The 22,543-nt window shown below is 39.1% G+C and overlaps 1 protein-coding gene across 1 annotated transcript in view; it reads right to left on the bottom strand.

Moving 5' to 3' along the window:
* BANK1 (B cell scaffold protein with ankyrin repeats 1) overlaps positions 1-22,543 on the bottom strand; it is a 530,319-nt gene that overhangs the window by 6,250 nt on the left and 501,526 nt on the right. Inside the window, exons 15-18 of the mRNA XM_082243568.1 lie at positions 9,065-9,246; positions 8,735-8,786; positions 6,466-6,495; positions 2,450-2,523 (exon numbers count right to left, since the gene is read on the bottom strand). Of these exons, the coding sequence (XP_082099694.1) occupies positions 2,450-2,523; positions 6,466-6,495; positions 8,735-8,786; positions 9,065-9,246 (338 nt within the window). The remainder of the gene's footprint in view (positions 1-2,449; positions 2,524-6,465; positions 6,496-8,734; positions 8,787-9,064; positions 9,247-22,543) is intronic.

The raw sequence follows: 22,543 nt of genomic DNA, 5'->3' as shown, positions 1-22,543 counted from the left end.
AAGCAACTTACTAAGGAGATGGAGAATGTAAAAAAAATAAATAAATGTTGCCATTGCACATAAAGCTATGTGAACAATTTAAGTGCAAAATCTGTACTCATTTAGTAAATCAAGCCCAGAACATGATGTGTGTGCAAATAGCAATGTGTAAAATACAGAAAACCCAAACCTTTCAATCAGATATTATTTTCACTGATCTGACTTCCATAGTCTTAATGTCATTGGTTGCTCTGGGTTACTGTACTGTTCACAGTATCACTGTTCTATATATTGCTTCATTAAATATATCTAAATGTTTATTCATTTTTTTTCACAAACTTATTTAGGCCTTGAAATGTTTAGTATTTCAAAAAAAACAAAACTAGTTGTTACAAGACTGCAAGCCTTCCTGTGTTCTAAGTTAATAAACAGTATTTTTGTTGCTTGCATTATTACAGAATTTAATTATCTGAAATACTTAATACTATTAAAAAAAAATTGTATCAATATAAAACACACAAACACGTTGATACTTTTTTACTATCAGTAAACAGTGCCATTGCTAGGGTCCTAAAAGAACAAGGAATATTCAGACTAGTGTTACAATGCAATGTTACAATACATGTAGAAGAATTTTCTGCCTCTCAGCAGTATTGAATAATATTCCCCTTGCCAGTTCTGTGGGTCCCATTATCTCTTGATTGACGGCAGGTAATATTCAAACAGAAGTTGAAGACAGTACTATTGTACATGTTCCAATATAAGAACAGTATATAATATTTCAATTTTGCTATGAAATCATTTTTTTTTATTTATTTTTTTAATGATAGATAGATAGATAGATAGATAGATAGATAGATAGATAGATAGATAGATAGATAGATAGATAGATAGATAGATAGATAGATAGATAGATAGATAGATAGATAGATAGATAGATAGATAGATAGATAGATAGATAGATAGATAGATAGATAGATAGATAGATAGATATGTGTGTGAGAGGTAGAGAGAAAGAAAAGGTGCTATATATGCAAGATTTTTTATTTTTTTTTTTGCATAGACTTTACTTGACCATAATTAATTAACAATAACTTGTGCATTTGTAAATTGCATAGGCAATATCTCGCAAAGGCATGCATCTGAGACAACTTCATAAAAGAAGACCTGGACTAATTTAGGAATAACAAACAAGAGGAGATTTACAAGAGAAACAAATATATGTCATAGTCTCCAAGATCTGTTATATGGGACTTTTTTGGTTTATTTGTCTGAAGGTGCATTGCATATGTGCTCTGTTTTAAGCAGTGCTACATAGACAGACATAGCACACTTTATTTTCCAGCTTATTTTATTTGCTTACTTATATGATTTTTTTTCAATTTGTCAGCAGCTGCTAATGATGCATAAAACACAGTGATTGCTCCACAATCCCATCCCTACGACTAAGCCCTGTGGGCGGGGCAAAACACAGCAGGGTGTGGTCTGGGAGCCTAGGCTGAGGCTACATTCTATTCACGCACACAGCATATGTGCTGGTCAGGAGAGCGGCGTCTTTCTGTTACATTTTGTTCACCAGGCTAAGATGGGTGCTTTAGACAATAGATGATAGTGGATCACCAGAGGAGTTTTGTATGGACGCTTAGAGAGGCACTTTAGGAGGTTGAGAAGGGAGTGCAATAATAAACATATGTTACATTGCTTGGACAAATACAAAATGTATTTTTGTTGAAGATCCTTTACTTTAATTAAAAGTATATCCTTCACAAGAAGCCACCATATGGAGACATTGATTCGTTTACGATAGAGAGGGATTCTTTCCCACTTCTTGTTGCATCTGTATAAGGAAATGATCACAGGACAGATAAAGCTTGAAGAACACACTGGTGGCTTAACCCTCCTCTTAAAAAACGAAGATGGCTTTAAACATCTGATCAACCGGATCAAAGAAGAAAGTGAAAAGTTTGGCCTCCTCTTGAACACCAAAAAGGCCTCAATCATAAATACTGCAAGAAATGGTTATATCAAAATTCGACAGGGAAGAGATTGAATGCAGGATTGCACTTTCTTGAGATCGTCGATTAATCAGGGTGATTGAAGTCAAGAATTAAAATACCATATTGCACTGGGTAGCACAGCAATGATGGGCTTGAACCAAATATGGCAAAGAAGAATTTTATCCAGGAAACCAATTGTAGATTAGACTACTCTATTGTGTCTCCCATAGCTAGGTATGGCTGTGAAAGTTAGACCATGAAAAAACTAGACAGCAGAAAAGTTGACGCGTTTGAGCTATGGTGCTGATATGTGTAAAGCACTTATGTGCAGACAAGACCTTTTACCACCGAAAAAAAAGTATTTTAATTACATTATACAATTTAAGAAATATAGTTTACTAAAACGTATTTGATATGATATGAAATCAGAACTTCTTAGAGATTAAATAATTATATAAGTAGGGTACACTTACAACTGCTGGACGTGCCTTCTGATAAATGCTGTTGTCGAACATTCCATAAGTGGCTCTCTGCTTTGCAGAAATTGCTGAAATATAAATATAAATACATATAAATAAAATGTATTATATTACCTAATTACAGCATAATTAATATGTTGATTTAATTCTGCAGAAGTCAGTCACAGTACCACATTGGCTACTAAATACATAAAAAGATTCATTTGAGTGCATTTATTTCTACATAGACTCTCGGATTACCAAACTTTGGTATTGGACTGCTATGATTTTCTTACTAGCTCTAAACAGTTCTCCTACCTTGGGATTAGGTCAACCAGAAACCCAAATCTGTTACCCCCATTACCTAGTAGCATATTTATCTTCTCACAATTATGGTATATTTAATGCATTTGTGTTTTTATTTAGTCATTTGGTGTTTAATAGTGGACAACTTTGAAGGAAACATATAGTGACTTGAAAACAACCTCTTCAAATATTTGTTCCGTGATTGTTGTAGTATACCTAAAGCCAACGTTTGAGTCCTTTTGGATAGTGTAGGGAAAGATTTAAATGCCTACCCCCCCCCCCCCCCTTACACCCTGTCCTGTAGACACAGCAGGATGTGTGGAAGGAAATCTCTGCGTAAACATTTGACACTGAAACAAGTTTTCCTATTGAATGATTTGCCTTCTATTTCTGTTCTGGTGATAAATCAAAATTTGGATTTATGTCTCAGTGGTCAATAGGGCATATAGAGAGAGAGAGTGAATCTCCTTAGCGGGGACACAAACAGCAATAAAAACATGACAGGGATTGTGATTCACCACTCTGTCTGAATTAAGAAAGAAAAAGTTTGGGCTTTAGACTCACTTTAAAGGTATTGCTGCAGATTGTAATCTTTACTTGTAGCCCTGAAATAGCCAAATGTCTTGGGTTATGTCATAGGTTGCCTGATCACAGATATGTTCTCTGGATAAAAGAGGTGAAACTGAAGGCAAGCCCTTTCACAGACTTTTTCCAAATCTCTGTTTGCTACAAGAACACGGTTGTCTTGGCGCCCCATTTTCTCAGCCCATGTAAATTAAATGGTGAAAAAATTTGGCTGTGGAATCTGAGATTCTTTTTGAGGTAAGAATATTGAACACTGTGTTTAAAACTAGAGATATGTGGATGAGGAGTACATAGGGCCTCAGATGAAGTCGGATGACAAAATGCATCAGGGCATTATCATACGGCTACCAAGACAATCGTGGGTTACCTGCCTCCCAGGATCCCTGCAAGCGGCGAGTAGGCTGTCCGGAGCTAAGTGATGGCTGGATCAGCGGCGGTGAGATCGGCACTCCTACTAACCATATGGTATATCTATTACAGTGCTTGTGAATTTTGATCTGATGTAAGCAGATATTCGGGGGGGATTAGAGCTTTGGATTTTAGATAATAATAATAATAAACTGGATTACGCTATGAGTCTTTTGTATTTAATTTAAATATTCGATTGGAGAGGAGAAGAGTTGTGGTGTGTGATCTGATGCTGTCAGGGGAGAGCCCATCTCTGTGGAGATCGGAGAAGCAAGATCAGCTGAACAGCCAGGCTTTACCTGTGGTTAAAAAAGGCTTTTCCCCATTTGTATTCTGGTGAGTTCTTCACCCTTAGGGGGAATTTTCAAGAGGTTGGTGACGGGAGTCCGTGTGTAATCACTGCATGATATTTAAAGGACCGCACACTCTGGTTTGCACCATCTGGGAACTTTGTGAACTCTTAACTGCTCTGATATTAACTATGTCATAATAACAGTCAGTCTGAGTGGAGGAACAATTATATGTGTAGCGCTGCTAATGTGGACATTGTTATATACAATATTCATATTTTATATGGACAATTGAAACATTTATATATAGTATATATACACTCAGCACCTTAGCTAGACCCTGAATGTTTGGCCTACTAAATCTAAAAAAACAAATAAACATGCATAAGAAACCATTGATAAACATATTGTCTATGAGCACAGATAGAATATTTCAGATATTTTATTAGAAGATATCAGTTTCAGTCTATTTCATTATGGGAAGGGGCTGGCGAGACATTGACCACAATGTCCTTCAGTAAAAATTGCTGGACAGGAAAAGAGCTGAATGTTGTTCTCCATACATTATTAGATGAAAATGATCTCAATTTCTAACACATGTACAAATTTTTTGCTATGCTCTGAAAATATATTTAAAAATAATTCCATGTCTTAGAACACTTGGACATTTAAGGGGAATGTAAAGTGGTTGACATATATTTTATTTGTCAGGACGAAAACATTTTTTATTTGGAAGAATATAAAATACTGCATTTTAATATTAATTAATTTAATTTTTGGACAATACATGGTACTCCCTTCATTCGCTTGAATAGTCGTATTTGCATTGTGAGCAAAACCTGCTTATTGCAGAGGTCAATAACTCAAGCTCCAATTCACACACACAACTGAATCACATTGTCTTTGACTTCTGCTCCTCCTCTTGCTGTATATAAAAGTTTTAATAAGGGAAAGACATTCAGAAAGCAAACAGTTTATAGTCTGCTTTTGTTTACAATATTTATTAAAAAAAATATATTTTAAATAAATAAAAAATATGTAAAACAGCCATGGCTATACTTATAAGAAATGCTTCATGCAAAAAGTCTTTGTGTTTTTAACACAATGATTGAATATGGAAATGTGAGTGAATTGATCTTTTGTCATATGTGATTTAGTGACAGCAATCTCCAAAGAATAAAATTCTTCAATCCTCATGATTTATTAGGTTTTATATTGAAATACATAGAATATTTACGGATTGTAAGGCATCTGCGGCCTTCTTAATCTGTCTGGAGGCCTGAGATCCTCCCCAGAGATAACATGGATGCTTCTGATCAATCAAAGGAAATGGGGATATGAAAACAAACTGGTCTGCTGTTGATATTATTTATTGAACCACATACTTAACACTGTAATTAACTAATACATCTTTCTAAGTTGTGTCAGAAAGTCCATAACACAATATTTCCATTGGATTTATTAAATGTATAGCGGATAAACACTAAAACATTTTTTTCACTTAACAGGATTTTTTTCTTGCACATAATTGGATGGTGAAAGTCAACAGAGCTTAGCTCATTCACTAAGCTACATGAACATTTCCTTGCAAAGTGAACAGCGTAAGTGCTTTTAGTAAGTTAACCCCTATATCGAAAGTTCTCCCAAGCAGCTTAAATAAACTAGCTAACAGTTACAGCCCTTACCTATGGATAGGATGCCAGGGGGCAATATTTCTTTATATTAAAACACGGGGACGGATCATATAATCACAGTAGGCAAAAGCTCCCACTTTGAATGAGTTCAACAAGTGTACTGAAATGGTCTTTCTCAGCTTTCAAAAAAACTGATTTAGGTAATGATCTACAATATCATCCTTATAATTCTTGCAATTCACATGTCAAACCGATCTTTTTTTTTTTAAAAACTACACTTCATGAGAAATATATATATTATTATGGAAAATCACTCTATATGCAGACACGTAGTAGACTGTTTTACCACATTTAGTATGCTTATTTGGATAAATATATTCAATCTTATATAAGAGTGGTCAGTGGTGGTATTAGAATGTGTTTTAATGTACTGCACAATTAGACTAACCGGCTGCAGTAGACACAGCATGATGGACAAACTCACTGGGGGAGATTTACCAAAACTGTTGCACACAGAATCAGGTGCAGATGTGTACAGCAACCAATCAGCTTCTAACTTCAGCTTTTTCAATAAGGCTTTAATAATAAAACCTAAACCCTGCTTACTGCCAGTTCAACAATTGCTGAACAGTTCTCCTGCATGTATGCAACTGGTATGCCTCTCAAAATATATATATATATATATATATATTAAAGTAAGATCTTTACAAATGGATTTCAAGTCATATTTTCAGTAGCAAATTGTAATGTTATCAGTTATTGAATGTAGTGTTTTTATTATTTTTTCAAAATTAGTGATGAGACTTACGAATTGGCTGATGAACAATAGTCAGTTTATCTGTAAAAAAAAAAAAAAAAAGGGAAAGTGAGAAACAAAAATAACCATGGGGGGAAAATAGAAAAAATATTCTAATGCAGAATTTATTTCAACATTGAGCTACAGTCAAACAGCTAACTACATAACTGATATACAGAACATATAAAGAAGCTGTTCTACCTGCAAAAAGATTTGTATTTCTCTCTATCCATTCTTGAGATATTCACAGCCCTACCAGACAACAGAGGAAAGTTGGTCATCCGGGTGTACTGTACTGCAGTTGGGCAATACAGCTGGGTCTCCTCCACCCCCCCCCCCCCAGCCTGTCATTGGACAGTGAAGGTATGACATCATATTGATCTTCTATCAGCACATGTCCATGCAGCACAAGAGATTGGTACCAAGGGCTGCCCCTCACTTTCTCAAGTTCAGGAATTTACATTCAAATAGTTACATTTAAAATCGATGAAATTATTTTCATTGAATACATAACTGCACAGGTTTATATATATATATATATATATATTTATATATATATATATATATATATATATATATATATATATATATATAGTGTCTTGCGAAAGTATTTGGCCCCCTTGAACTTTGCAAACATTTGCCAGAAACAACAAGTGGGACACAATCATGAAGTGGAACGAAATTTATTGGATATTTAAAACTTTGTTTACAAATAAAAAACTGAAAAATTATTCAGCCCCTTTACTTTCAGTGCAGCAAACTCTCTCCAGAAGTTCAGTGAGGATCTCTGAATGATCCAATGTTGACCTAAATGACTAATGATGATAAATAGAATCCACCTGTGTGTAATCAAGACTCCGTATAAATGCACCTGCACTGTGATAGTCTCAGAGGTCCGTTTAAAGAGCAGAGAGCATCATGAAGAACAAGGAACACACCAGGCAGGTCCGAGATACTGTTGTGGAGAAGTTTAAAGTCGGATTTGGATACAAAAAGATTTCCCAAGCTTTAAACATCCCAAAGGAGCACTGTGCAAGCGATAATCTTGAAATGGAAGGAGTATCAGACCACTGCAAATCTACGAAGACCTGGCCATCCCTCTAAACTTTCAGCTCATACAAGGAGAAGACTGATCAGAGATGCAGCCAAGAGGCCCATGATCACTCTGGATGAACTGCAGAGATCTACAGCTGAGGTGAGAAACTCTGTCCATAGGACAACAATCAGTCATATACTGCACAAATCTGGCCTTTATAGAAGAGTGGCAAGAAGAAAGCCATTTCTTTAAGATATCCATAAAAAGTTTCATTTAAAGCTTGCCACAAGCCACCTGGGAGACACACCAAACATGTGGAAGAAGGTGCTCTGGTCAGATGAAACCAAAATCGAACTTTTTGGCAACAATGCAAAACTTTATGTTTGGCGTAAAAGCAACACAGCTCATCACCCTGAACACACCATCCCCACTGTCAAACATGGTGGTGGCAGCATCATGGTTTGGTCCTGCTTTTCTTCAGCAGGGACAGGAAAGATGGTTAAAATTGATGGGAAGATGGATGGAGCCAAATACAGGATCATTCTGGAAGAAAACGTGATGGAGTCTGCAAAAGACCTGAGACTGGGACGGAGATTTGTCTTCCAACAAGACAATGATCCAAAACATTAAGCAAAATCTACAATGGAATTGTTCACAAATAAACATATCCAGGTGTTAGAATGGCCAAGTCAAAGTCCAGACCTGAATCCAATTGAGAATCTGTCAAAAGAACTGAAAACTGCTGCTCACAAACGCTCTCCATCCAACCTCACTGAGCTCGAGCTGTTTTGCAAGGAGGAATGGGCAAAAATTTCAGTCTCTCGATGTGCAAAACTGATAGAGACATACCCCAAGCGACTTACAGCTGTAATCGCAGCAAAAGGTGGCGCTACAAAGTATTAACCTAATGGGGCTGAATAATTTTGCACGCCCAATTTTTCAGTTTTTTATTTGTTAAAAAAGTTTGAAATATCCAATAAATTTCGTTCCACTTCATGATTGTGTCCCACTTGTTGTTGATTCTTCACAAAAATTTACAGTTTTATATCTTTATGTTTGAAGCCTGAAATGTGGCAAAAGGTCGCAAAGTTCAAGGGGGCCGAATACTTTCGCAAGGCACTGTATATATATATATATATATATATATATATAAATAAAATAACATATATTAATATAAATAAATATATATATATATATATACATATATATATATATTTTTTTTTTTTTTTTTTTTGTCGGACTTACCATCGTCTGGTTTATCTCCAATAATATTGTCACGGAGTTGCTGCAACTTTTTCTAATAAGACAAAAATAGAACACAAATGTTTTTATATACGTGTACAATGGTCTCATAATGGTTTATACTGATCCCTAGGACAGTATTTCTATTTGTAAGCTAGTTGCAAAAATGGTGCATGATAACCGTGGCATTATACATCTATTAATGGTGACAAAGATGTGTAAAAGCAATATATAGAATATGCAGTTCTGCATTTTAGTTTGAATAAATCTTCATCTTAAATAATACCACTTATTGCCCCTGCTACATCACCCATAAAATCCCATCTTTTTTACCTGTTGAAGGAGATCCAGACCACTCTTTTCAGTCTGCCACTGCTGGAATTTTTGAATTGCTTCATCCATGGTGATAATTCCCATCTTCACTTTTTCTTGTAACAATATCAGCTCATCTTGCCCGCTAGGTAGGTAAGGTTGCTGTGTACCATGAATATCGTTCTTTGTCATTTGTACCCTGCCTGCAGTAAATACAATGAATACACAAGGATAAGGCTAAGAAGCAGTAGACATGTCATGCACAATACAAATGTTAGTTTCCATTGCAAGAAAACTCTAAACTGTGTTAAATATTTGCGCTGCACTAAACTAATTGCTGTTAGTTACTTTCTTACGTCTTTCATCAATGTGGGTTTTAAAAAAAGGATGATGGGCAATGGACAATGCATTAATTTTGGGAGATTTAGAGTTAATTTTGTATCACAACATTTTTAGTTTGTGTACTCCCATTACCTCTATGTGTAGGGAGTGGCAATGTGAATGTGTTGTAACTAAAGTTGGGCGAATGGTTCGACCCAAGGGTGAGTTCGAGCCAAACATTGCCTGTTCACCCTGCTTAGGTAACACCCTTCAGGTCTGGTATGGATTTTAAGGGAAACCCCACACCAAAATTTAAAAAAAAGAATCCCCAGAATCAATACCAGACCCTTATCTGAGCATGCAGCCTGGCAGGTCAGGAAAGGGAGGGGGGGGGGGGTGAGCAAGCACCCGCCTGAACCATACCAGGCCACATGCCCTCAACATGGGGGGTGGGTGCTTTGAGGCAGGGGGGCTTCCCCCCACTCCAAAGCACCTTGTCATTATGTTGATCTCCATAAACTGGCATCCCCCTGCCAGTGTGTGATGCGCTGTAACTGTAGCCTATTTGCTGCTCCAATCCAGGGACATCACACTGCACCGGTAGCCAGTTGATGACATCGTCGGACCTGACCATTTATGATGCCTTTATTATTGTAATACTTTGTTCCCTCCAAATATTCTCCTGAGGAAGCAGGTGACCGACAAAAACATGTCAAGTTTGAATGACTAAACATTTATATCCTCCCTGGAATAATAGTCTAGGTAGAAGTAACCCCAATATGTTGGTGTAGGGCAGTCGTTTTGAGGGATTTGATTATTTTATCAATTCTTTTCCTAATTTATTTTGTGTTTCTGAATGTTTTTTAACACTTTGTATTTCCAAAAAATGTTTCATGTTTTTAAAAAATATGGTTGATGTTTGATGATGATACAAAGACAATGGTGCTGCCCTATTCCCTTTCGTTATGACTTTCTGTGATTCTATTAGGTACCTCCCTTACCATGTATATTCTTTCTCCCTGAGCAAAATTTACATTTACGTAATTGTGGCACATTATGTGATGCATTGATGATGTTCATCATCTGGGTTGGTACCAGACCTTCAATTGAGGACTTCCTTAAAAGTTAGAACCTATATACCACTTAAGCTTTACTATGACCTGCAACCAGCAAAAAAAACGTATTTTTAAATGTGGAAATATTAGTAAAATCAAAGGGCATGCTGAGTAATGGTTGCTACCAGAAAAGTACAGTGGACAAACTGTTTCCTGTGTTTTTTACTTTTTGACTCTTTGGTAAATGGGTTGGGGTACTATGTGCCCGATACCCATTCACATGGGGGGGCCTTGATCTGGGGGGCCTCTTTGTTAAAGGGGACTTCCAGATTCCGTTAAGACCCCCTCCCGCAGACCCTGACAGCCACAGCCCAGGGTTGTCGGGAAGAGGCCCTTGTCCTAATTTACATGAAGACTAGGTGTTTTGGGGTTGGGGGCTGCCCCACAGCACCCCCCTATGTTGAGGGCATGTGGCCTGGTATGGTTAAGGCGGGGGGGGCGCTTGCTTGTCCCCTTATTTCCTAAACTGCCAGGCTGCATGCTTGGATAAGGGTTTGGTATGGATTCTGGGGGGCCCTACGCGTTTTTTTATTTTGGCACGGGGTTCCCCTTAAAATTGGTGACAAAACATTACAGCTGCAAGCAAGTTTTTTCATCACATTTGACATTACATTTTTTCCTTTATAAATGTCAGTATTGCTGCAGCAGGCTCCATACATTGTACAGATGTGCCACTTTACAGGCAGACTAAGGGGACCCCCAGGCACGATATTTGAAGGATTTTTTTGATTTTATGGTTTCACTTTAAGCATCATTAAAATCACTGAGACCTTGCTCCTAAATGAGAGGCCATGGTCATCTAGTGAGTTCTCCAGTGTGGGGGTGTTTCAGGGTGTTTCACAGTGGTGGATTTGAAGCACTAAGCGCTTTACACAGTGGAGTTTTAGAATCAGACACTTTCAATAATTTTTGTATAGACACATTTATTTGGACATTTTGATTTTTATAAGATTTGATAATTTATGGATGCACTTGATTAATTGGGGACTGATATATATGCACTGCAGCACTTTATATGTAAAAAGAGAGTAATTTATTTACTTTACAGTACATAACTAATTATTGGTTGATATAATATATATATATATATATATATATATATATATATATATATATATATATACAATGGGGATCGAAAGTTTGGGCACCCCAGGTAAAAATTTGTATTAATGTGCATAAAGAAGCCAAGGAAAGATGGAAAAATCTCCAAAAGGCATCAAATTACAGATTAGACATTCTTATAATATGTCAACAAAGTTAGATTTTATTTCCATCATTTACACTTTCAAAATAACAGAAAACAAAAAAAAATGGTGTCTGCAAAAGTTTGGGCACCCTGCAGAGTTAATATCTCGTACTGCCCCCTTTGGCAAGTATCACAGCTTGTAAACGCTTTTTGTAGCCAGCCAAGAGTCTTTCAATTCTTGTTTGAGGTATCTTTGCCCATTCTACCTTACAAAAGTCTTCCAGTTCTTTAAGATTTCTGGGCTGTCTGTCATGCACTGCTCTTTTAAGGTCTATCCATAGATTTTCAATTATGTTGAGGTCAGGAGATTGTGAAGGCCATGGCAAAACCTTCAGTTTACGCCTCTTGATGTAATCCCCCATGGATTTCGAGGTGTGTTTAGGATCATTATCCATTTGTAGAAGCCATCCTCTCTTTAACTTCAGCTTTTTCACAGATGGCATCAAGTTACCATCCAAAATTTGCTGAAATGTTATTGAATCAATTTTTACTTCAACCCGTGAGGTGTTCCCTGTGCCACTGGCTGCAATACAACCCCAAATCATGATTGATCCACCCCCATGCTTAACAGTTGGACAGAGGTTCTTTTCATTAAATTCTGTGCCCCTTCTTCTCCAAACGTACCTTTGTTCATTCCGGCCAAAAAGTTCAATTTTAACCTCATCTGTCCACAGAACTTGTTTCCAAAATGCATCAGGCTTGTCTATATGTTCATTTGCAAAGTTCAAACGCTGATTTTTGTGGTGAGGACGTAGAAGAGGTTTTCTTCTGATGACTCTTCCATGAAGACCATATTTGTACAAGTATCTCTTTATAGTGGAATAGTGTACCACAACTCCAGTGTCTGCCAAATCTTTCTGGAGGGATCGTGCAGTCAAACGTGGGTTTTGAATTGTTTTTCTCACAATCCTGCAAGCTGTTCTGTCTGATATTTTTCTTGGCCTTCCAGATCTTGCTTTAACTTCCACTGTTCCTGATGACTGCCATTTCTTAATTACATTCCAAACAGAGGATATTGACATCTGAAAACGCTTTGCTATCTTCTTATAGCCTTCTCCAGCTTTGTGAGCGTCAACTATTTTCAATTTCAGTTTTCTAGACAATTGCTTAGAAGATCACATGGTGCTGATTGTTGGGGCAAGGTCAGATGAGTCTGGGCATTTAAAACCTTTGAGATTGACATCACCTATTCCCAGACGATGATTGAGAACAATCCATGACACTGGCAGGTCTCAGCCTTGCAGAGGGGGCAGTGCATGCTATAAATTCTGCAGGGTGCCCAAACTTTTGCAGACGCCATTTTTTTTTGTTTTCTGTAACTTTGAAAGTATCAATGATGGAAATAAAATCTAACTTTTGTTGACATATTATAAGAATGTCTATTCTGTAATTTGATGCCTTTTGGAGATTGTTCCATCTTTCCTTGGCTTCTTTATGCACATTAATACAAATTTTTACCTGGGGTGCCCAAACTTTCGATCCCCACTTTATATATACTGTGATTTATACAACATGTGAGCAACACAGATATGTGACATAGGTATTTGTAGTTAAGCACAGCAGCACCATATCATAATTAAAGGGAAATTAGATATTTAGCGCTGTATACTAAGGTTTATTAACAGTTAAACGTGTTTTTGTACAGCAGCTGTATTTGGAGTACGGGTAGCACGGGTATTATTGGTTAAGTTTAATGTAAAGGATGGATCAGTAAGATAAGGGGCTGATTTTTTTTGTTTCTTATTTTTATTAGACAATTCATGGGCTATATTTGAACTTGAGATGACAGCATATGCATCATGGTGGAGCTACAAATTAACTAGTGAAGAAGCAGGTCCTGGTTGGATGATTAACTTTCAGCCTTTTTTTATTTAACATATTGCTATATGGTCCTGCAAGTTGTTAAAATAATAGCTTTGCCTACTGTATCATAGCTACCCTATTAACAGTAATTTGGGACACTTAATCAAAGCCAATGTATAATGGAAAATCCCAGATGATGCCTTCTAAGGGGAAACACATAGGGCGGAGCTAGCAGTGTGACATCAGCTTGCACAGACTGATCGACAATCTCGGCAGCCATGTTTATGGAAATTTTTGTTTGCCTTGATAATTTACTTAGTCCGAGCCGGGAAGTGCAATATATTAGGACATCTAGGAACCACTCAGGAGCAAGCTCTGAATATTTTTGATCCCCTTCGCGGGATCTCACATTCTGGTAAGCAGCCTAATTGTCTTCACAAGCACGGTGGTGAAATAAAAGTGTTTTTAAAGCAGATTATTGACTACAGCAGTTAGCACAAGACCACTTTCTTTTTGCACTTGGATGGACGTTATTTGGACTGACTTTTTTTTTTACTTTTAGTCATAACCTAATTTTTGTATATGAAATTTTGGATTACACCCTATGGTCATTTATTCTGTGGATTTTTTGCACTAGTACAAGCTGTGTATCATACAAAATATTTTTTGCACTAGTTTTGCACTTTATTACATGAGTTTTTGCACAGTTTATTTGTACTTGGAGTATTAGTATATGTATGTGGTAAGTGAATACCCGACACAAAACGACATTGAAGAATATTATGTAATATTTATATTCACATTGTATTTGTTTGAGATAGCGTAACTTTAATATTTCTACAGTGTTTGTGCGGTATAGTATTCAGCTACTTTTTTGTGTGCAGTCTCATTGTGTTAGCCAAGTGCAAGTTCCAGAAATTTTAGAACTAATGTATAATGAGAAGCCAGGACCACATATGTGTTGGATTACCTACATTGGGTAGGGGTGTTTCTTCTAGGGAGGGACTTCATTGATGAGCTAGGGTGGTTTTGTTCATTATCTGACCAACTATGGTTTTAATTAATTGTCTATATTTGTAGATTTCTGATGTTTGTCTATAGTGCATCCGGAAAGTATTTACAGCGCTTCGCTTATTCCACATTTTTTTATGTACAACCTTATTCCAAAATGAATTAAATTAATTATTTTCCTCCAGATTCTAAATACAATACCCCATAATGACAATGTGAAATAAATTAGTTTGAAATTTTTTCAAATGAATTAAAAATAAAAAACGAAAAAATCACATGTGTATACAGTAAGTATTCACAGCCTTTGCCATGACACTCAAAATTGAGCTAAGGTGCATCTTGTTTCCACGGATCATCCTTGAGCTGTTTCTACAACTCTACTGGAGTCCACCTGTGGAAAATTCAGTTGGACATGATTTGGAAAGGCATACACCTTTCTATATAAGGTCCCACAGTTAACAATAGATGTCAGAGCCCAAACCAAGACAAGGAATGAGTCTGTAAACCACCGAGACAGGATTGTATCGAGGCACAAATCTGAGGAAGGGTACAGAAAAACTTCTGCAGCATTGAAGATCCTAATGAGAACAGTGACCTCCATAATCCGTAAATGGAAGATGTTTGGAGCCACCAGGACTCTTCCTAGAGCGGGCCGCCAGGCCAAACTGAGTGATCAGGGGAAAAAGGCCTTAGTCAGGGAGGTGACCAAGAACCCAATGCTCACTCTGACAGAGCTCCAATGTTTCTCTGTGGAAAGAGGAGAACCTTCCAGAAGAACAACCATCTCTGCAGCACTCCACGAATTAGGCCTGTATGGTAGAGTGGCCAGACAGAAGCCACTCCTCAGTAAAAGGCACACGGACAGCCACCTGGAGTTTGCCAAAAGGCACCTGAAGGATTCCCAGACCATGAGAAACAAAACTCTTTGGTCTGATAAAACAAAGATTGAACTCTTTGGCCTGAATAGCATGCGTAATGTCTGGAAGAAACCAGGCAGCACTCATCACCTGGCCAATACCATCCCTACAGCGAAGCATGGTGGTGACAGCATCATGCTGTGGGGATGTTTTTTAGCGGCAGGAACTGGGAGACTAGTCAGGATTGAGGGGACGATGAATGAAGCAATTTACAGAGACATCCTTGATGAAAACCTGCTGCAGAGCTCTCTGGACCTCAGACTGGGGGAAGGTCCATCTTCTAACAGAACAATAACCCTAAGCGCACAGCCAAGATGACAAAGGAGTGACTACAGGACATCTCTGTGAATGTCCTTGAGTGGCCCAGCCAGAGCCAAGACTTGAACCCGATTGAACATCTCTGGAGAGATCTAAAAATGGCTGTGCATTGACGCTCCCCATCCAACCTGATGGAGCTTGAGAGGTCCTGCAAAGAAGGACTGCCCAAAAGAACTGCCCAAAAACAAGAGGTTCTAGCTTGTAGCATCATACTCAAAAAGACTTGAGACTGTAATTGGTGACAAAGGTGCTCCAACAAAGTATTGAGTAAAAGCTGTGAATACTTATGTACATGTGATTTTTTTCGTTTTTTATTTTTAATAAATTTGCAACGATTTCAAACAAACTCCTTTCATGTTGTCATTATGGAGTATTTTTTGTAGAATTTTGAGGAAAATAATGAATTTAATCAATTTTGGAAAAAGGCTGTAACATAACAAAATGTGGAAAAAGTGAAGCGCTCTGAATACTTTCCGGATGCACTGTAATTGTCTTTGTGTTTCTTGTGGCCTTGATAACTGATTTTGGATGATTTGGGTGCACATTTATCTGGCAGATATTGTTTTTAATGCTAGATTTATTCTGATACTATATTGCAAATTGTAAGTTTATGTGTTTGTGTGTGTGTGTTTATTTGTGACATTTACTGTATGTTTTCAATGTGTTGTATATTATTGTACTTTATTTTTTTTAATTTGTTTATAGGCACATACCTCTTTTATCTCCTGGGGAAGTGATAAAAACTGTCCTTGAAATGTATTGAATAACTCCCCTCACAGAACATTAAAGACCTTTGTATAAAGTTATGATACATGATACATTGCAGGAAGGGTTATTATTATTATTATTTTTTTTTTTTTTTTCAAAAAAAGAACCTGGCTACCATTACATCCTTATAAAGGCATTATTCTACTGTAAATAAAAGCAATAGTTAGAAATTATTACAGTACATGCTATATAACATCCAACATATGTGCTTGTCTATCAGGTTATTCTTTTTGAACTTAGTCTGCCAGTGTAAAGTGCCACTGTGTATATATTTTAGGACAAAAATGAGGTAAAACACAAATTGTTATATCCTCAATTGTTTAATCTAACATGACAAATTCTGGAAGAAGCGTATAAACTGCCAGCCCAGTGCAGACACTCACTGACAAAGAGTCTGATGTTACCAACCAGTTGAATATTTTTCAAGTTTAGCATTTGCTGTCTTTGTGAAACTTTGTGAAATTGCTCATTTGAGATTCCAAGTGACATCTTTTATCCCTGAATATCCATTAAATTGGAAGCAGTCATACAATTGTGGTTTGGATTTAAACATAGTTGACGAAAAAAGAATCTCAGTAACTATGCAGATGTCAGAGTGCCCGAGCTCCAGGAGCACTATTCTGACTACCATTAGAATGTATTTTCAAAAAACCGGCTGCTCATAGGATCTAATGTACTTAAGGAAATGAACAGAAACATTTTATGGCAAGCTTACAACACAGGCTTGCATGAACACACAAGTGTATGTGAGATATGAATGATACTGTATGTGAAATGCATACAGTACAGTCCTAGTTTGCAAAAAGGTATACAAGTATTTATCATTGAAAACCTTCTCAGAGGCAGCAGTGTATGAAATTGTGCATCGGCATTTATCATGGTCACAATGGGCATATCTGTGCATGCATACTGCAAAATAATTAGCAAAGAATGCACTATGGCTTAAAGCATTTACCCAACAAGAATTGTTCAACTACTGAAAGTCAATTGGTGCAGGTGCCAAGTTGAAGTTCTAACCTGCCCCTGCCAAAGGCATTGTGACCACCTCAACAGCCGCCTCAACAGTCAAGTGCGGCTTTGATCGGTGAGAAGCAGAGGATTCCAGAATTCTGACCTAGAGCTGTATTAAGGGTAGCAGACAGAGTCTACTGTGGTTCAGGGGCTCCTTAGCTACATGGAAGAAGCATTTCTAAGACTGATAGATATGTCCAGTCATATTGCTGTGCATATACTTGCACACTCTTCATTAGGTAAAAACAGTACTTTGCTAATTTGTAGCACCAGATCTAACACACACATAAGCATTATTTTCTCACTTAATTACAGACAACTGATAAATGACAATTCTGTGCCAGAAAATAGCATTAACATCCTGGCACAAAGATGCTTGTGATGTAGGCAAGATACAGCACTGTTCTACTTCTTCTATGATTAAGGAATCTTGAAGTGAAAGCATAACATTTCTGGGTTGGGGTTTTTAGGGGCACCAGAGCAGCATGCAAGTTAGATTTTGCTGCATCATGGGCAGATTAGCAGCCCCATACAGCCGATCTAAAGGCACAGAAAAAAAAAGGCCTGTATTTATCTATTTTTTTTATATTTATATGTAGAGCGTAATGCATTTTTCAAGATGATATACAATATTGAATTAGCAAGTTTGGAAGTAAAGCCCCCTAAGCACTACTTGCATCCTTGTTTTGTTATCTTTTATACAAAGTCGGGGTGCTAAAAAAAATATATTTGAAAAAAAAAAAAGAAAAATGTTGGTAGTGCTTTAAGCTGTATGCTAATCTCCCCTGCAGCACTTTGAAGATCAGGACCACTGCTGCGATATGTGAGTCTCCCCTCAGCAGCCTGACAACCTGTACAGTTACAGCTTCTGGTCTCAAACATAACTCATGCTCACAGGTCTTTAGAAAAGAGTGGAAAGGGGCTGGAGTCATTATCATGTTTTTATTGCTATGCCTTGTAAGGGAGAATTTATTTATTTTTTCCTGTCCCAGTGACACAAAGGGCATTGCTATGATCAAATTTCCCTTGTCTGGAGTACACTTTCCAAATATTTTTATGGAGGATTTCACTGGGGGTTAATGCCAACTAGGGATGGGCTGTGTGTTTGAGTCGAACGTAAGTTTGCCCGCCGATGAACGCCCCATAATTCACTGCGCTCTTGCAGTGCATTGATTGCTGATGATTGGCCAAAGCATACACCTGATCTGTATGATTTGGCCAATCACAGCACAATGCACTGTGAGAGCCATGATTGGCCAAAGGCAGAGTGTCTTTGGCCAATCATGGCTCAGGGGCTAAGCCCACGCCCCACACTATACAAGGCTGCTGCTTACACGGCACAATAGAGATTAGGCAGGTAGTGTGTTTAGTCAGTTTAGTGCAGTCAGTGTAGTGTACAGGCATACCCCACTTTTAAAATGTATGGATATGTTGTAGTCTTGTTGTCCCCTCTCAGTGCTCTCCAAGTTTGGTGTCCCTGTCCTTTATGATTTGGGAGCAGTGCCATGTCAAGTTGACCAAGATTTCCCTTAAACGCCAATGTTAAAGACAGGGAGCAGTGCCATGTCAAGCTGGCCAAGATTTCCCATAGACGCCAATGAGCACTGAAAGCTGAAAATTGGTCTAGGCAGGAAGGGTGTGAAAGTGCCCTGTAATTAAGGGGTTAAGGGGAACCCTATGATAGAATTTAAAAAGACAAAATGGTGTTGGGTCCCCCCAAAATCTATACCAAGCCCTTTGGGTCTGGTATATATTTTAAGGGAAACTCTACACCAAAATGGAAAAAAAATGGCTTGGGATCCTCCCACAAAATCCATACCAGGCCCTTTGGGTCTGATATACAATTTAAGGGGAACTCTAAGCCAAAGTTAAAAAAAATGGTGTGGGCCCCCCCCAAAATCAATACCAGACCCTTATGCAAGCATGCAGCCTGGCAGGCCAGGAAAGGGGGGGGGGGCGGGATAAGCGAGCACCCCCCTGAACCATACCAGGCCGCTTGCCCTCAACAAGGAGGGGGTTCTTTGTGGTGCCCCCCCAAGCACATTGTCCCCATGTTGATGGGGAAAAGGGCCTCTTCCCGTCAACCCTGGGCTGTGGTTGTGGATGTCTGTGGGTAGGGGGCTTATCGGAATCTGGAAGCCCCCATTTAACAAGGTGGCCCCCAGATCTCGACCCCGCATGTGAATGGGTATCAGGTACATAGTATCGATTCCCAGTGTTCCCTCAGCAGCTCCGACCGGAACAAGTGAACATAAGGAAAAGAGGGACAACTCCAATAGTGAAGTACGTTCACAGGTTTATTCAGTAAAAGCAGAGTGGCAACTTACATTTGCATGAAGAAATCACAGCATGTCTCGGAGCTATACTCTCAGAACCTTTGTTTCCAACCAATAAAATGGTCGCCGTGTCTCCTTGCTGGCCTCAGCACGACGAACCGCAGGCTCCTCCTCCGACCGGTTTCGTCAACACGTGACTTCGTCAGGGGGTGTGGCCTATGGCAGAACGTCTTTCCTTATATGCTGGGTGAGACAGGGCGGAACTCGCTGCGTCCAATCCGGAGCCAGCAGGAAGAGGTCATCCCAAACCATCAACAGGAAGGAGACCAACGACCCGGAACCGGAAGTGTGACCTTTGAATGTCAACATCCGGAGCTAAACCTGGAACTGGAGACCGCAAACAGCGATAAACCGATCAAATATTAACATGATTGCACAAGAGATATATGTGCCTTATATTTCAAAGGACTTCTAGTGCATATTTGATCTTAAGAAAGAAACCTTATTTAAAAGAGCTTCAAAACGGGGGAAACCTATAGGTAACCAGGGGAACAGTGCTCTACTCTAGCCGTGCTAGACTTTGCAGGGAAACACCACCATCTAGCGGCCAGAAACAAAAATTCCCGAGAGTGCTCCATTACATAACTTACATTGACATGAAGGGAAAATTATAATTGTAACTAAAAATGTGAACTAAATATGATACACAATATAACAGTTTAATAGCATCACAAAAAATATAGAATAAAAACATTTAAAACTATCCCACAAATAAAAACAAAATAAAATTATGATAACCAACAGTGCAGAACATACTGAAAACCCCTTCATCAGGCATTATTGATAAAGGAATTAATATCCCAATCAATATTTAACCCGTGAGGGGCGTAGGTCTTCAACCGATAAATCCAGCTGGTCTCTAGTTGTGAGACACCTCTGGTACGGTTACTACCCCTCCAACTGCCTGAAAATTTATCAATGCCTAAAAAGACAGTGCCTTTGGGGTCATTCCCATGACATTCATCATAGTGTCTAGAGACACTATGTTTTGGGAATGCCTTCAGTATATTCGCCACATGTTCCTGCAACCGCACGTGTAACTTTCGTATCGTCCTACCCACATATTCACGGCCACAAGGGCAACGTAGTAGGTAGACGACGTGCCGTGTGGAACATGTGATGAACGGCTTGATTTTTTTTTTGAAAATTATGTTTATTAAGTTTTATAGCAACATACAAAACAGAGCCATTTGGGCATACCCCGGCTCAAAAAATAAAACAACAAAAAAAGAGAAACAAAAAGAACATAGAGAGCAGAACAAACAGTAGGGGGGGGGGGGAACCCCCCCACTAACCCCCCAACAGTGGCTGCAACTCAAAGATAGTCAAGAGTATCACAGGTATGTACCGAGTCCTCTAAGCATTGGTGGTCCTAATCGCGGTCCAGTGCATACCGTAAATCACAAGCTTCACATAGCGCAAAGCATATATACACATAAACCTAAGTAGCTGGTCGAGTTACATCAACGGCCGGAGCCGAGGAATCATCAGCGGTATCTGCAGCATCCAACCACAGATCCCACACTTTGTGGAATTTTTTGGAACATCCCCTAAACTTGTACACCGCTTTATATAGAGGTATCATGGAGTTCACCAGCGTTTTCCATTGTGATAACGTCGGGATCCCAGGGGCTCTCCAACGCATCACCACCAGTTTCCTGGCATAGAAGAGCAGAAGCCCCAGGAGGGTACGTGTAGCAACAGAATGGGCCAGCCCGTTCACCAGCCCCAAAATACAAATCTCAATCTCAGCCGGGATAGGAATAGTAGTCAGTTTGGTAATGAAACCCCGGACCTCAGACCAAAACCCCAGCAGGGACGGACAGTGCCAGATCATATGGGTATAGGACGGGGAATCCCCATTACAGCGCCAACAGGCATCCGGGATGTCAGAAGACACCCTGTGTAATCTGGAGGGCGTAAGGTGGAACCTATGTACAATTTTAAATTGGACCAGCCGGTCCCTCGAGGAGACCAAATATTTAAACGGGTAGTCCCAGACATCCTCCCAAGCCTCCGTGTCCAGGTCCGGCACCTCCGCCGCCCAGAATTCCTGCAATCTCTCCAGACCCACATGCACGCCTGGCAGCAAGGATCTGTAGATGGAGGACAGCGGTTTCCGAAGATTTTCGTCCCTAAGGAGGAGCTCCAAATCCGCCGGAGTCATATCAGGGGGAGAACCCCCAAACTGAGTCCGAAAGGCGTGGCGAAGTTGCAGGAACCTGAAAAAGTATGAGTTGGGTAGATCAAAATTGGCCTTAAGCCTATCAAAGCTCAGCAAACCCTCCCCTTGACAAATGTGTGAGAGACACTTTATACCCCTAGAGGCCCACAGAGACGGGTCAGGAATGAGTAAGAACTCAGGCAACTCCGGATTGCGCCATAAGGGGGTATTAGGCGAGAGCCCGTGGGGGTCAGATTTAGTATAAGGAGAGACCAACACCCAAGCCCTGATGACCGCCTTCATAGAGTTGGTGAGGGGATATGGGGCACGGGCGCCACGGAACAGGGCGTTGCGCAGTGCCTCATAGGACCCCAGAAGCGCCGCCTCAAGCACCACCGCAGAGTTCGCGTCATCCGATACAAGCCAGTTGTGGGCATGAGTCAACAGACCTGCAATGAAATACATGAAGAAATCCGGGCAAGCCAGACCC

Source organism: Pelophylax lessonae (assembly GCF_965119305.1).
Source record: "Pelophylax lessonae genome assembly, chromosome: 1".
Classification (NCBI taxonomy): Eukaryota; Metazoa; Chordata; class Amphibia; order Anura; family Ranidae; genus Pelophylax; species Pelophylax lessonae.
The sequence above is the reverse complement of the archived record's forward strand: the minus strand, read 5'-3'. Positions and strand labels throughout refer to the sequence as shown.